General features: G+C 48.8%; 2 protein-coding genes across 5 annotated transcripts in view; one reads left to right on the plus strand and one right to left on the minus strand.

Moving 5' to 3' along the window:
- Positions 1 to 4367, minus strand: part of TRMT1L (tRNA methyltransferase 1 like) — a 48120-nt gene extending 43753 nt beyond the window's left edge. Inside the window, exon 1 of one of the 3 annotated variants that reach the window (XM_039486759.1) lies at positions 4090 to 4366. In XM_039486759.1, the coding sequence (XP_039342693.1) occupies positions 4090 to 4195 (106 nt within the window). In that variant the 5' untranslated portion in view covers positions 4196 to 4366. Of the gene's footprint in view, positions 1 to 3738; positions 3900 to 4089 lie in introns of those variants that run through there. The other 2 variants (XM_039486761.1, XM_039486762.1) reach the window with 2 other exon arrangements.
- A 74-nt stretch (positions 4368 to 4441) lies between these two features.
- The window catches only part of SWT1 (SWT1 RNA endoribonuclease homolog), a 77118-nt gene continuing 68813 nt past the window's right edge, over positions 4442 to 12746 (plus strand). The window contains exons 1-4 of one of the 2 annotated variants that reach the window (XM_039486757.1): positions 4448 to 4588; positions 8157 to 8189; positions 8493 to 8567; positions 9592 to 9675. In XM_039486757.1, coding sequence (XP_039342691.1) covers positions 4517 to 4588; positions 8157 to 8189; positions 8493 to 8567; positions 9592 to 9675 — 264 coding nt within the window. In that variant the 5' untranslated portion in view covers positions 4448 to 4516. Of the gene's footprint in view, positions 4589 to 8156; positions 8190 to 8492; positions 8568 to 9591; positions 9676 to 12746 lie in introns of both variants that reach the window. The other variant, XM_039486758.1, reaches the window with a different exon arrangement.

Raw genomic sequence — 12746 nt, forward strand, 5'->3', positions numbered from 1 at the left:
TGCCGTGATGGCACAGTGGGGCGGGAAAGTTACCATTAGAGGGGCAAGAAACAATACAGCTCTGCCAAAGAACCTGCAGCAGGGGATCGCCCAGTATCTCCACGAGAGTTTCGTTGAGATCTCTGAGGGAGAGTCCTGTGAAGTGAGGGAGTCAATCAATAGCCTGTTCCGCTGCTCAGACTAGGCATGTGGTGGGAGACAAGCCTGCTTTCTGCAACTCTCCTGCCCCCAACAACTCGCTTCAGAGATTCCCCAAATCAGATCCACTTACCAGGGTCCTCCTCTCCCGTTTGCACTTCGCCAATCTCCGACAGCTGTGACGGGCTAGCGTCCTCCAGGGTAGAAAAGAGCTCCTGGCTGCATGAATCTCTGGCCTCCAAGTCATCCTCTGCCTCTGGGTCTCCCTCCCCCTCCACATCCTCGTCCAAGATTTCCTCCTCCTGGCTCAGTCCACTCTCAACTGGCACACGAGCCAATGAAGTATCCACAGTGGTCTTTGCAGTGAACATGAGGTTGCTGCTGAGTATCACGTCCAGCTCTTTGTAGAACTGACAGCTCGTGGGTACAGCCCTGGAGTGGCGGTTTGCCTCCTGCGCCTTGTGGAAGGCGTTTCGCAGCTCCTTCACTTTGACCCTGCATTGTCATGCCTCTTGAAATCTGTCCGTAGGTATCATAATTCCTCAGCTGGAGTGCAGCTGCGAAAGGACAGCCTCCTCTCCCCAAATGCTGATGAGGTCCAGCAGCTTGGCATTGCTCTAAGAGGGGGATCACCTGGTGCGTGGAGCTGGCCTGGCCACCTGGAAAGATGCGCTGAGACCACTGCACGTATCACCAAGCAAACAGGAAGGGGACTTTCAAATTTCCAAAGGAATTTACGGGGTGGGGATGATGGTTGGTCACCTGAGGGCAGGGCAGTAGATTTCAAACCGATGACCACAGAGGTGAGAACTGGCATTGTGGGATACCTCCCAGAGGCCAATCGTAGCGCTGTAATTGCCACAGTGTCTACACTGGCACCGCAGCACTGTAGCCAGGGCCTGCGCTTCCATTTAGGTGACCTAGGCGGTCGCCTAGGGCACCAGGATTTGGGGGGCGGCAATTCGGCAGCGGGGGGGTCCTTCCGTGCTCCGGGTCTTCGGCGGCAATTCTGCGGCTGGGCCTTCACTCGCTCCGGGACCCGCCGCCGAAGTGCCCCAAAGACCGGGAGCGCGGAAGGACCCCCCCACCGCAGAATTGCCGCCAACGACCGGGAGCGCGGAAGGATCCCCGCGTAGGGCACCAAAAACCCTGGTGCTGCTCCTGACTGTAGCCCCGGCTCAGAAAGCTGTACGCCTCTCATTGGGGTGATTTTTTTAAAGCGCTGCAACTGTGCAGTTACTGTGCACTAAGTGGCTCTTAGCAATGTGTACACCTCGGGAGTTACAGTGCAGAAAGCTGCTTTACTGTGCAGAAACTTGCCATTGTAGACAGGGCCTTTGATAATGGGCTCTTCAGTATAGCAGAGAAAGCTGTACTATAATCCAGTGGCTGGAAGTTGAAGTTAGATAATTCAGATTAGACATAAGGTGTAAAATGTTAACAGTGAGGGCAATTAACCATTGGAACAATTTACAAAGGTCTTGGTGGATTTTCCATTACTGGCAATTTTTAAATGAAGATTGCATGATTTTCTAAGAGATCTGCTCTAGGAATTTTGGGGAAGTCCAATAGCCTGTGTTGTACTGGAGATCAGACTAGATGATCACACTGTTGGCCTTGGAACCGATGATTCAGGGCAATAGAAAGTTTGGTTTCTTGTCACACATGTTCCAACCAACTACCACCAGCAACTGGAAAGGTTAGTGCATGTAACAGATGTAAGGTAAACTGGTGTTGTAAACTCAAGGTGTTCCAGTTAGTTTCAATGTCTTTTTGAACAGTGTATAAAGACGAAGACCTCAAATACACTGATGGATATTACCTCCCCACAAAGGACAGGGCTATTCTGAATGGCAGGGTCCACTCAAACCTGTTCTCCAGAGCTTTATACTGTGTAAAACAGCAAGAGAATCCCTGTCTGTTGGAAATATTCTGACACAGTATTCACAGGGGCTGTTTAGGGAGGGCAGGAGGGAGGTCTCCTGCCCCACCCCTGAGTTTTGTCTGCTCATAGTGCACATCCTAGCCCCAGGCGGAGCTCTTAACTGCAGCACAGCCTGAATGTGGAATGTGAATTCTGCAGAGGAGAGGTGCTGCTCCCAGTTTGTTCCCCTGGGGCAGGGAGTCAGTATTTTGTTTACAAACAGAGGCAGGGTGATTAAGATAAGAAAGGGCTAGTAAATAAATTAAGGATCTAGAAGTCATTAGATGAGCCTGTAAAACAGGATTCCCTCTGTGGGGGGCTGGAGGGGAGGAGAAAGGTGTTGAAGAAAGAACACAGGAGACTCAATACAGCCAAGTCCTCTGAGCCAAGGTTACATTCAGAAAAGATGGAGATGTGAGGATAAGTGAAAAGAAGGTGAGGAGGATAGAAGAAAAGATAGGCCAAAACCAAGGGAAGAGATAGCACTGATATAGAGAAGTTCCCACCCTACCTGATGTGGCCCCATCACCATAGGATCTGAGCATCTCACAATGTCTAACCTATTTCTCCTCGCACACCCTCTGCGAACCTCAGAGCAGTGCTGTTATCCCCATTGTACAGATGGGGCACTGAGGCACAGAGAGATTAAGGGCCAGATTTTCAAAGGTATTTAGGCACCTAGCGGTATTTTCAAAACTGTTTCGAAGGTTAGGTCCTTTGTTAATCAGCAGTGTTGCCAACTCTTATGATTTTTTCCTTCTTTTCCTTAAAACCCCAGCTCCTGGAGTTAGCTGAAATAATCACTTTTCATTCATAAAGAAAAAGTAAGTTTCCAGCCCTCATGGCTGTGGAGAATGCTTCAAAATGTGACCCCAGTGCACCCTCAAGGGTCAAAAAGCCAAAGACTAACAAAAAGAACACCAAATCTATTCTTTTTACATAATCTCACAATTTTTAAGCCAATCTCATGATTTTTGGTGAACCTGACTCATGATTTTTGAACATTAGAGTTTGGCAATACTGTGAAAGAGACCTGAAACTGTCAGTTTCACTCTTGTTTAAAGTAAGTTTCTAGTCTATTACTTGTAGTATGGTAACACCTCTAGAGCCCTGGGGCAGTTGAAGTATAAATACACAGAGCCTTGCCCTAGCAGGATGTTTCCAAAAGTTAAATGGCCTGTCCCAAGCTTGGTGAACTGCAAAGAGTAAGAAGTGTAAATGACAGAAAAGAATCGAGATTTTTCTACAACGCTTTCCACTGTTGTATTCAAGAGTTAGTAAAAAAGTAAGAATATTAACTGAACATTAGTATTTTAAACCTAACCAATGTCCCTTAAGTGACTTGGCACAAGATGTCAGAACATGTTACTATTACAGGTGAATGGACCTAATATTTATTTAATTTTCCTTCTTTACATAGGAAGGCATTAGATACAGTGCTCCTGCCAGCTAATTTCTAAGTTATCTGCAAAACACCTAGAGTTTTCAGGTACCTAACTCACCCCTGGAATCGTGGTTAATTCCTCCCCCCCGCCCCCGATCTGAAATGATGCCCCTGGAGGGAACATCACACCCCTGAGACTGTGAGCAGGAAGCAGCTCCATCAATAGCCTCCACTGGTGTCCCAGAGCCAGGAGGGACCTGGCGGTGTAGGAATAACACAGCTTTTCACCTACCGGGGCCAGGGAGGCGTTGCGTTTCTCTATCGCCATCCACTCAAGGCGTTTCACAACCACGAGCCGGCCCCGCTTGCAGGTGGCAGCATCCTGCCGGCAGCCGAGGGAGGCAGCGGGACCCAGGAGTCCTGACTCCCATCCCCGGGCTTGGTGAGGATGCTGCTGCTACGGCACACACCGCTCCCAGCCCCCCGCAGCGGGTGAGCAGGGCCCGGACCCCCACCCGATCCCCTCAGCTCAGCCCCTATGGCCCGGGGAGGGGGGTTCCCTTCTTCCACAGGTCTGTCCCCAGATCGCAGGCTGCCCCCGCCACGCACCCACCCAGCCACCCACCCGCAGCCGCTCCCTTACTGATCTCTCCGGCCTCCTCCTCCTCCTCCTCCTCCTCCTCCGCCGCCTCCCCCTGTTCGGGGGGCAGCCGGGCCAGCGCGGCCACTGCAGCCTCCTCAGCCGCCATCTTCCCCGCACAGGGCACGGCACGAACTACGGGCTGGGGAGCGGAGCGAGAGTCCAAGCCGCAAACGCCTCTGCTGCCCGCGCTGGGCGGGGGAAGGGCGCTGTTCGCCGCTCACTTCCTCTCCCTGGGCAGGCGGCCGCGCCGACTCGCCGCAAGGGGGCGGGGTGCAGTCGTTCGGGCCCAGCCAATAAAAACTACGCTTCCCGAGATGCATATCTGCAAAAAACTACACTACCCAGAATACACCGGGATCACAGCACCCAACCGCCCTCCCCTGACAGGGACTGTGACGTAAAAAGTCTCCGGCGGCCAAAAGGCGCAATGAGAAAACTACACTACCCAGAATGCCAGTGCGATGAGATCTCCGTTGGGCCTTGGCTAGACGGCGCCAGGGTGAGTAGGGCTCCGGGCTGGGCTTGCGGGGTGTCTGTGTTCCTCGGTCTCTGCCTTGGGCTGGCTGGGGCCGGGCGCTGGGAGAGAGGGGCGCTCACTTACTCGGGGGGCGAGTGGCTGGCTGCCCCATCGGGGGGGGAGGGGAGGAGTAGCGGCCGTGTGGGTCTCTGGGGCTGGACGGGGCATTTCCTGGGGGTGGCAGGGAGGCTGCCCGCGGGGTCTGTGGGGTATCGTGCCCCCGCTGCCGCTGTAAACATAGGGGTGGTGTGGTGCTGGGGGGCTGGAGGGGGAAGTCACCGAACTGTTCTCAGGGCTGGAGTTCTCTCTGCTTCCCCTTCTTTGGCGTGGGTGCCACGATCGTGGGTGCACTAGGAACAAGGGTACTGACCTGCGAGGTGCAAAGGGGCTTAGGTAAATTCGCAGTCTGCCCTGACAAGCAATTAGTGACCCTACGGAATAGCTCTTGGATAGCAGTTGCTGTCAGACCTGACCCACCCATTCCAGGTGGCGTTTCTTCTAAGGCCAGCCTCCATTGCCCATTTGTTCACTCTTAAAACAAACAGCTTTGTGCTTTATCCCGTGCTGAACTTCATGCTTGAGAGGAGCTGCCTGTAAACATCCATATGCTCCTTCAAAACCCTCCTTAAAACTTATTTGCTGTGATGCTTACAAAAAAACCCAAACAAAACTTGACCAATATTGTGTCATTATTTACTTGTGCTCTTCCATCTGTCTGTCTATATCAAGCTGTTGTCTCGTGCTTAGATTGTATGCTATTTGGGACAGGGGCCATCTTTTGTTCTGTGTTTCAACAGTGCCTACCACAATGGGTACTGGTCCATGACTAGGACTCCTAGGCACTATGGTGATAATAATAGTAAGAAGTCTGGCAGGCTGGTTCTTGCCCACATGCTTGGGGTCTAACTGCGCACCATATGTGGGGCTGAGAAGGAACTCCCCCCCAGCCCCAGGTCAGATTAGCAGTGACCATGGGGTGTAGGCTGCTTGCTAGGATTGTCTGGACTCCTTTCCCTGTCATCACAGGAGCCTTGGGCATTGGTGTACCTTGGTCCTCCAGTTCTTTGCTTTTGTGGCTTGGTCTGCTATGGATTGTAATACTTTAGTGTAATTTGGGTTGCTGCAGGTGTTAGTGGCCTGTGATATCCAGGTGAGAGTAGATGATCTAGTGATGCCTTCTGGCCTTAAATTCTGTGATATGACGTTATTGGGCTTACTCATCTTACACAAGGATGATCAACATTACGTATAGCATATTATTTCAGGCACACTTAAATCTACTCCTATACTATAGTTCCCACTCACTGTTCATAGAGTGGAAAGTGTAGCAAAGCTCGTAACAAAATTGTGTGATATGTCACATCTACCGTTTAATTAAAGACTTGTTTAATCCACCATGTGATCGTCTGCCCTCACAGCGCCAGTTGTGGATAAGTTTATCGGGTGAGGGGATTTATGGTTGAGGACACATGGCAAGCTTCATGGTCCGCAGACAGAGTGACAAATAATTATCTCATCTCATGTTCCACTCAGCATCAGCCCGTGTTTTATTTACCACGAAGGCAATGGAGCTTTCTCAGCTATGTTTTGTACTGGACATGGAATTTGTGCTGCAGCAGAATTTTGGTGGTGTTTTAGAGACAGTCCACTATGTCAGTGTGGGCAGCCACAAATGATGACCCACATTGTTGAGGTCTACAAAATGACTCCACTTTTTGATGGTCTTCATGCCTTGAACATTGCTGATAAGAATGTTGTGGCTTGGCTTGACCAGATTGCATATGCCAAATAAATCAATAAATTGGATTAAACTAGGAGTGGGCGAATTTTTTGGCCTGAAGGCCGCATTGGGTTTTGGAAACTGTATGGAGGGTTGGTTAGGGGACTCCTGCCCCATCCAACCCCCCCGCTGCTCCCTGACAGGCCCCCTCCCCCAGAGCCGTGCCCCATCCAACTACCCCTTCTCCCTGTCCCCTGACTGCCTCTGGAATCCCTGCCACTGACTGCCCCCTGCCGCCCCATCCAACCCCTCTTCTCATTCTTGACTGTCCATCTGGGACCCCTGCCCCCATTCAACCCCACCCCCCATTCCCTGCCCTCTGACCACCCTGACCCGTATCCACATCCCTGCCCCCTGACCCCCCCCCACCCCCCGAACTTCCCTGCCCTCTATCCAACCCTGCTCCCTGCCCCCTTACTGCACTGCCTGGAGCACTGGTGGCTGGCAGTGCTACAGCCGTGCTGCATGGCTGGAGCCAGCCACAGTGTTGCCACTGTGCAGCACAGAGACCCAGAAGTTTGCAGCCCCGCCGCCCAGAGCATTGGGCTGCTGGTGGAGTGAGATGAGGCTGTGGGGAAGGGGGAATGGGAACAGCAGGGGAGGAGCCGGGGGTAGTCTCCTGGGTCAGGAGCTCAGGGGCCAGGCAGGAGGGTCCCGCAGGCCGGATGTGGCCCACGGGCTGTAGTTTGCCCACCTCTGGGTTAGACTGTTGTTAGAAAAACGTCGTCATATGTGTTTTTTTAAGAACACCTGAGCTTATCAGAATTAAAAATTGAATTTGCTTTTTCTGATGTAATTTCAGTTTGCATTTTTCTTAAGTTTTATATATGATGATGAAACTAACACAAAAATCAGTTGCATGTTTCAGTTCTTGGGCACTAAAGCTTTCTCTCATATTTGGTTCACTAATATTTTAGGGGCACTTTAAACCAGAAATGTTTTATGATCAGAAATTGTTTTAAAATTAATGAAAATGTTTTTATTAACATTACAGACAACTGTTTCCTACCCATCCTGAAATCAAACTTTTTAGGCCTACCTTACCTGAAAATGTCCCTCTGCTTAATTTTTTTTTCTTTCAGTTGGGAGGGGTCTGAAAAATCCTTGATCTTTGAAACTAGTTCTATCACTATGCCAACTAAATGCCAGATTGTGCAGTTTGGGTTGCTGGGTGCATGGAGCTTCTACTTCCACTGTTTTTGTTTGTTTGTTTTTTTTCATGCATTCTTCCCATACCTAGGATGGCAAACTTTTCTTCCCCTCTTCCTCCCCCTCCCCCCAATCTAACCCCCTGTTTGCTTAGGGACGGGTTCCTAGATCAACTGTTTTTCGGGGCAGCTTGGCCACCAATCACAGCCCATGCTTCATGGTTGATCTTTTTGAATGCAGCAATCGGCTAGGATCAGTTGGTCCCTCTCTCTGTGCATACTTCAGGGATGTAGCTTTAATGTAGTCCTACAAGATTCCACTGGAAGAGTGGAAAGGAGAAGAAATTAGGAGGGGAATGAAATAGTGATTACACAGCTCAACAATGATAATTTTCTTCTTTGCAATAAGTTCATAAGGCAGCAATAGATAAAAGGAGAGAGAAGAAAAATGTAGGTCCAGCTCCACAAACTTGTGAACAAGGTGTTTCTGTAATTGAAGACAGAAAAGCTCTTTATTACTTTTGTTATACCATGCTCTTCACCATAGTAGCTGAGTGCTTTCCAATAATGCATTAATAATGTTTCTAACATCTCTTATGTCACTTGCTCTCTCTACCCACAGAGAGAAGTATGTGCGTTGGAGTGCTTTGTTGTGGTAGGTGTTTTTTTTTTGTTTGTTTGTTTCTCTCTGTCCCTCCTCCCCAGCTCTGGGTTTCTCTAGTGTCCTTACAGTGAGATCTTCGCATCCAGCTATACTAGAGGCCTGCTTTTATTGTTCTGTTAAGTGTAAATAGAAAAAAAGAGAACTAATGAGGCTGAATTCAGGGGGAGGAAAGTTGAGTGTAAAGTATTTTTCCCCCCAATCACATTTGATGCAAATGGTAATTAAATTACATGTATTTGGCAAGAAGTGGAAAGATAATTTTGAAATAATATTGATTAACACTGCTTTATTTAGGGATTTGAGATGTCCAAAAAGAAATCCAAGAAGTCTCAGCAAAAGGAGGGCAGTTCGGATGGCTTGGATAACAAAGTAAGAAAACTAATACTCTTGTGTAAATAACATACATTTAAAGCAGAGTTTCAGTTGCTTAGCAGATGCTTAATAGAGGAATGAATCAGTGGCTGAGAGGAAAGATAGGGTCATGAGGGCAGGAACAAGAGTGAATCAACAAGGTTCTTTTAAGTTTCACTCTGGTTTTCAGGAAGGTTGTGAGCAGTCTAGGTACAGAACTTGTCAGAAAAGCTTTCATCTTGGTATATGCATTTTTTTTCCTAGGAGAAATTGTCGGTCAGAAAGCAGTGTTGTTTATCTGCTAGATACAGCCCAAGGCAGAGTAGTGATTTTTTTTTTTTAAGATTAGGAGCCAGTGATGTGCTGCCAATATTTTAACAAGTGGCTCCCACAGAAATGTGTTTTCTTAACCTGTGAGCTTTGATTCTATCAATGACCAATATTATGAGTACAGGCATGTTACCATTACTAGGAATCTAATCAATGATTGGTTTTTTTTTTTAGATGTTTCTTTCAGCAAATCAGTTAAGAAAATCCTAGTCGAACAAGCTAAATGTAGATTCTAACGGCCACAACCCCTGTTTGGCCATGCTTGCACACGCAATCAGAATAATCTCCCAACCTTTTGTGGATTTCATTTTATTTTATTGGTGACTGGTCTTCTGATGGCTGTGTGACAAACCAGTAATTCAGGTTAGCAAGTTTTCTCACTCAGAATTTAGGTGGGATGAAGTGAGCCATCAAATGGCGTTATACGTGCTCCTTAAAGTGGGAGTAGTTTGGAAAAATGCAGAAATATGGCTGACAGAGTTTATGGCATTCTCTGAAGGTGATTATAGGCATTGGGAGGCTTTTGGAAAAAGGAATAATGTGTGTGAGGAGAAAATGAATATAAGTACATCACTCTTGATTCTTGGCAAACAAGTTACTCAGACTTCAGTTGCATAGCAAATGTGTACTTAAAAATGAATACAGCATAAAATTAAAAATGTTTTAATCACCTGATTTCCCCATTGTTTGCTTCTCAATTATATTCTTTCAGCCTTCTTGTTCTAAGACTACCAGTAATAAAACAAAAGCATCCAGCTTGGCAAGCTCAACACCTTCCTCAGAGAAAAGAAAATGGGTGAGTATTGTCTAAAACTATTGGATATAATCACTTTATAAAATCTTTTTCCCCCTTAACCCTTTGTCTATCTTGTTTCCAATATAAACTGACACTTAGGACAGGACTGTCTCATAATCTGTTTGTATAGTGACCAGGGGCGGCTCTAGACATTTCGCCGCCCCAAGCAGGGCAGCACGCCGCGGGGGGCGTTCTGCCGGTCGCCGGTCCTGCGGCTCCGGTGGACCTCCCGCAGGCGTGCCTGCGGAGGATCTGCTGGTCCCGCGGCTCCACCGAACCTTCCGCAGGCACGCCTGCAGGAGGTCCACCGGCAGAGCGCCCCCCGCGGCATGTCACCCCAAGCATGCGCTTGGCGTGCTGGGGTCTGGAGCCGCCCCTGATAGTGACTAGCACAATGGGTCTTTGATCTAAGGAGGGTTCCCCAGGCACTACTGTAATATAATTAATAAATAATTATCTTGCATCCGGGTACAAATGAAACGTAGTAGAAATGTCCCTCTAGGTGTCTTGGCTGTATTCAGCAATACCCGTTATTGACCTCTCTTACAAAACAATACCTATTGCTGATATGTTCTCCTCACGTGTGCAGGCATGCAACAGTAGAGAGTAGGGTTGCGAACTTTCTATTGGCACAAAACCGAACACCCTAGCCCTTACCCCTGCCCCGAGGCTTCGTCCCCCCTGCTCACTACATTTTCCCCCTCCCTTGGTGGCTCTTCCCCCACCCTCACTCACTCTCACTGGGCTGGGGCTGGGGTTTGGGGTATGGGAGAGGGTGAGGGCTCTAAATGGGGGTGTGGGCTCTGGGGTGGGGCCAGAAATGAGGGGTGCAGGAGGAGGCTCCAGGCTGGGCAGGGAGTTGGGGTGCAGGAGGCAGTGAGGGCTGGGGGATGAGGAGCTTGGGGTACAGGAGGGGACTCCAGGCTGGGTGGTGGGGATGAGGGATTCAGAATGTGGGAGGGGGCTGCAGGTTGAGGTAGGGGGTTGGAGATGGGAGGGGTGAGGGCTCTGGGCTGGGGGTGCTGGCTCTGGGGTGGGGCAGGGATGAGGGGTTTGGGATGCAGGAGCGGGATGCAGATTGAGGCACGGTGTTGGGGTGCAGGAGGGGGTGAGGGCTCTGGGGTGGGGCCAGGGATGAGGTGTTCAGGGTATGGGAGTGGGCTCTGGGCTGTGTCAGCAGGTTGAGGTGTGGGGGAGGCGGGGGATGAGGGCTCTGGGCTGGGAGTGTGGGCTCTGCGGTGCAGGAGGCGTCTTTGGGTTTGGAGGGCCTCAGGGCTGGGTGTTGGGATGCAGGAGGGGGTATGGGCTCAGGGCTGGGGCCAACAGGAATGAGGGATTTGGGGTGCAGGAGGGGCCTCTGGGTTTGGTTGGGGCTCAGGGCTGGGGCTCAAGGTTGAGGTGCAGACTTACCTCGGTGGCTCCCGGTCAGTGGTGCAGCGTGAGTGCTAAGGCAGGCTTCCTGCCTGTGCTGGGGCACTGTGCTGCACCTGCAAGTGGCCAGCAGGTCCAGCTCCTAGGCGGTGGGGGGGGGGAGAAGACAGGCAGGCAGGAGGCTCCATGGTGTGCGCTGCTCTTACCTGCAGGCACTGCCCCCCCAGCTCCCATTGGCCAGGAACCAGCCAATGGAAGTGTGGAGTTGGGGCCGGGGCAGTGCACAGAGCCCTGTGACCCACCCCCCCCCAGGAGCCAGACCTCCTGGCCGCTTCCAGGGCTCAGCGTGGTACCCCAGGACAGGTAGGAACTGGCCTGTCTTGGCGCTGCAGCACCACCAACCGGACTTTTAACGTTTCAGTCGGCAGTGCTGACCGGAGCCACCAGGGTCCCTTTTCGACCGGGTGTTCCAGTCAAAAAACCGGACATCTGGTCATCCTAGTAGAGAAGTGTTGCCAACACTAGTGCAATTGTACTTACTAGCCTTGTGTAATCTATCGGTTTTCTTAAAACTTCCCACTGTGACCCTATCACTGGTACTGCCATGTTTTAACCATTGTGTTACTTAGACCTGTTCTGAAGGATATTAGATAGCACTGTGATTAAAGCACTGCTCCATGCAAATACTCCTATTGTTGAAGCTGCTGGAGCTGTGCTATTTCTAGTGTAATGGTGGGAGACTTTCCAACAATTGCCAGTGTAGACACAACCTATTGTAGAAAAAGAACCATGTTTTAACCAACTTAACATGATGATAGATGGTGCTGGGTTGTGTTCTGTTCATACAAGCAAGGTTAAACCATGTTACAGTATGATCTGATCATAATTCTATTTAAGCATGGCTGTTTTAGTGGTGTAGACAGGACCACAGGGAAAAGATGTGAATTGTAGGGAAAATTCTGCAACTTCTAGTCTCTATTAGGTGTGAAATTGCTTGGTATACACTGCTGGTTGGAAATATGAATGAAGAGAAATTTGTTGCTGATACAAAACCAAAACAGAAAAAACAAAGCTCAAACTTGTTCCCACTTGTGCATGAAGATGTATATAATTAGGGCACTTTGTTCTTTTTATTTATTTATTTTATTTACATTTTCCCAGGAATGTATTGGTGTTTATTAATACAACAATTAAACAGGTGAAAATCAGTGCAAAATATTTTTTTCTGGGTAAATATTGTGGTTTATTTTGGTGGATGGAAGGATGGGGGTAAAAAATATTCAGTAGATTGATGAACAGAATTCAAAGCATTAATGTGGTTTGCTGCAGAACTGAAACCGAACTCAATGCCAAATCTGAGTTTGAGAAAACAATATATCTCTAATTTTTTTTCATTTGAATAAACAGTTTACCATTGTAGACTTAGAACTATTAGCCTATAGATATTTACATTTAATAATTAGGCCACACCATTTGCAGTGCATACACTCAACTTCATCCTTTTCTCCTATTTTTGTTTTTTAAGCTTTTGAATACTTCCTTGTGTTCTGAAATGTATTCTGATACAGATTTCCGTTTTCCCATTTTTTAGTGTGTCAAATCTTTAAACTGGTATCTGCTAACAGCTTGAAATGTGTATTTGGGCATGAGATTTATCAATACGTTGAAATACCATGTACTTTTAGAGCTTACATGTGTGC

The sequence above is a fragment of the Mauremys reevesii genome, linkage group 8 (assembly GCF_016161935.1).
Source record: "Mauremys reevesii isolate NIE-2019 linkage group 8, ASM1616193v1, whole genome shotgun sequence".
Lineage (NCBI taxonomy): Eukaryota > Metazoa > Chordata > Testudines > Geoemydidae > Mauremys > Mauremys reevesii.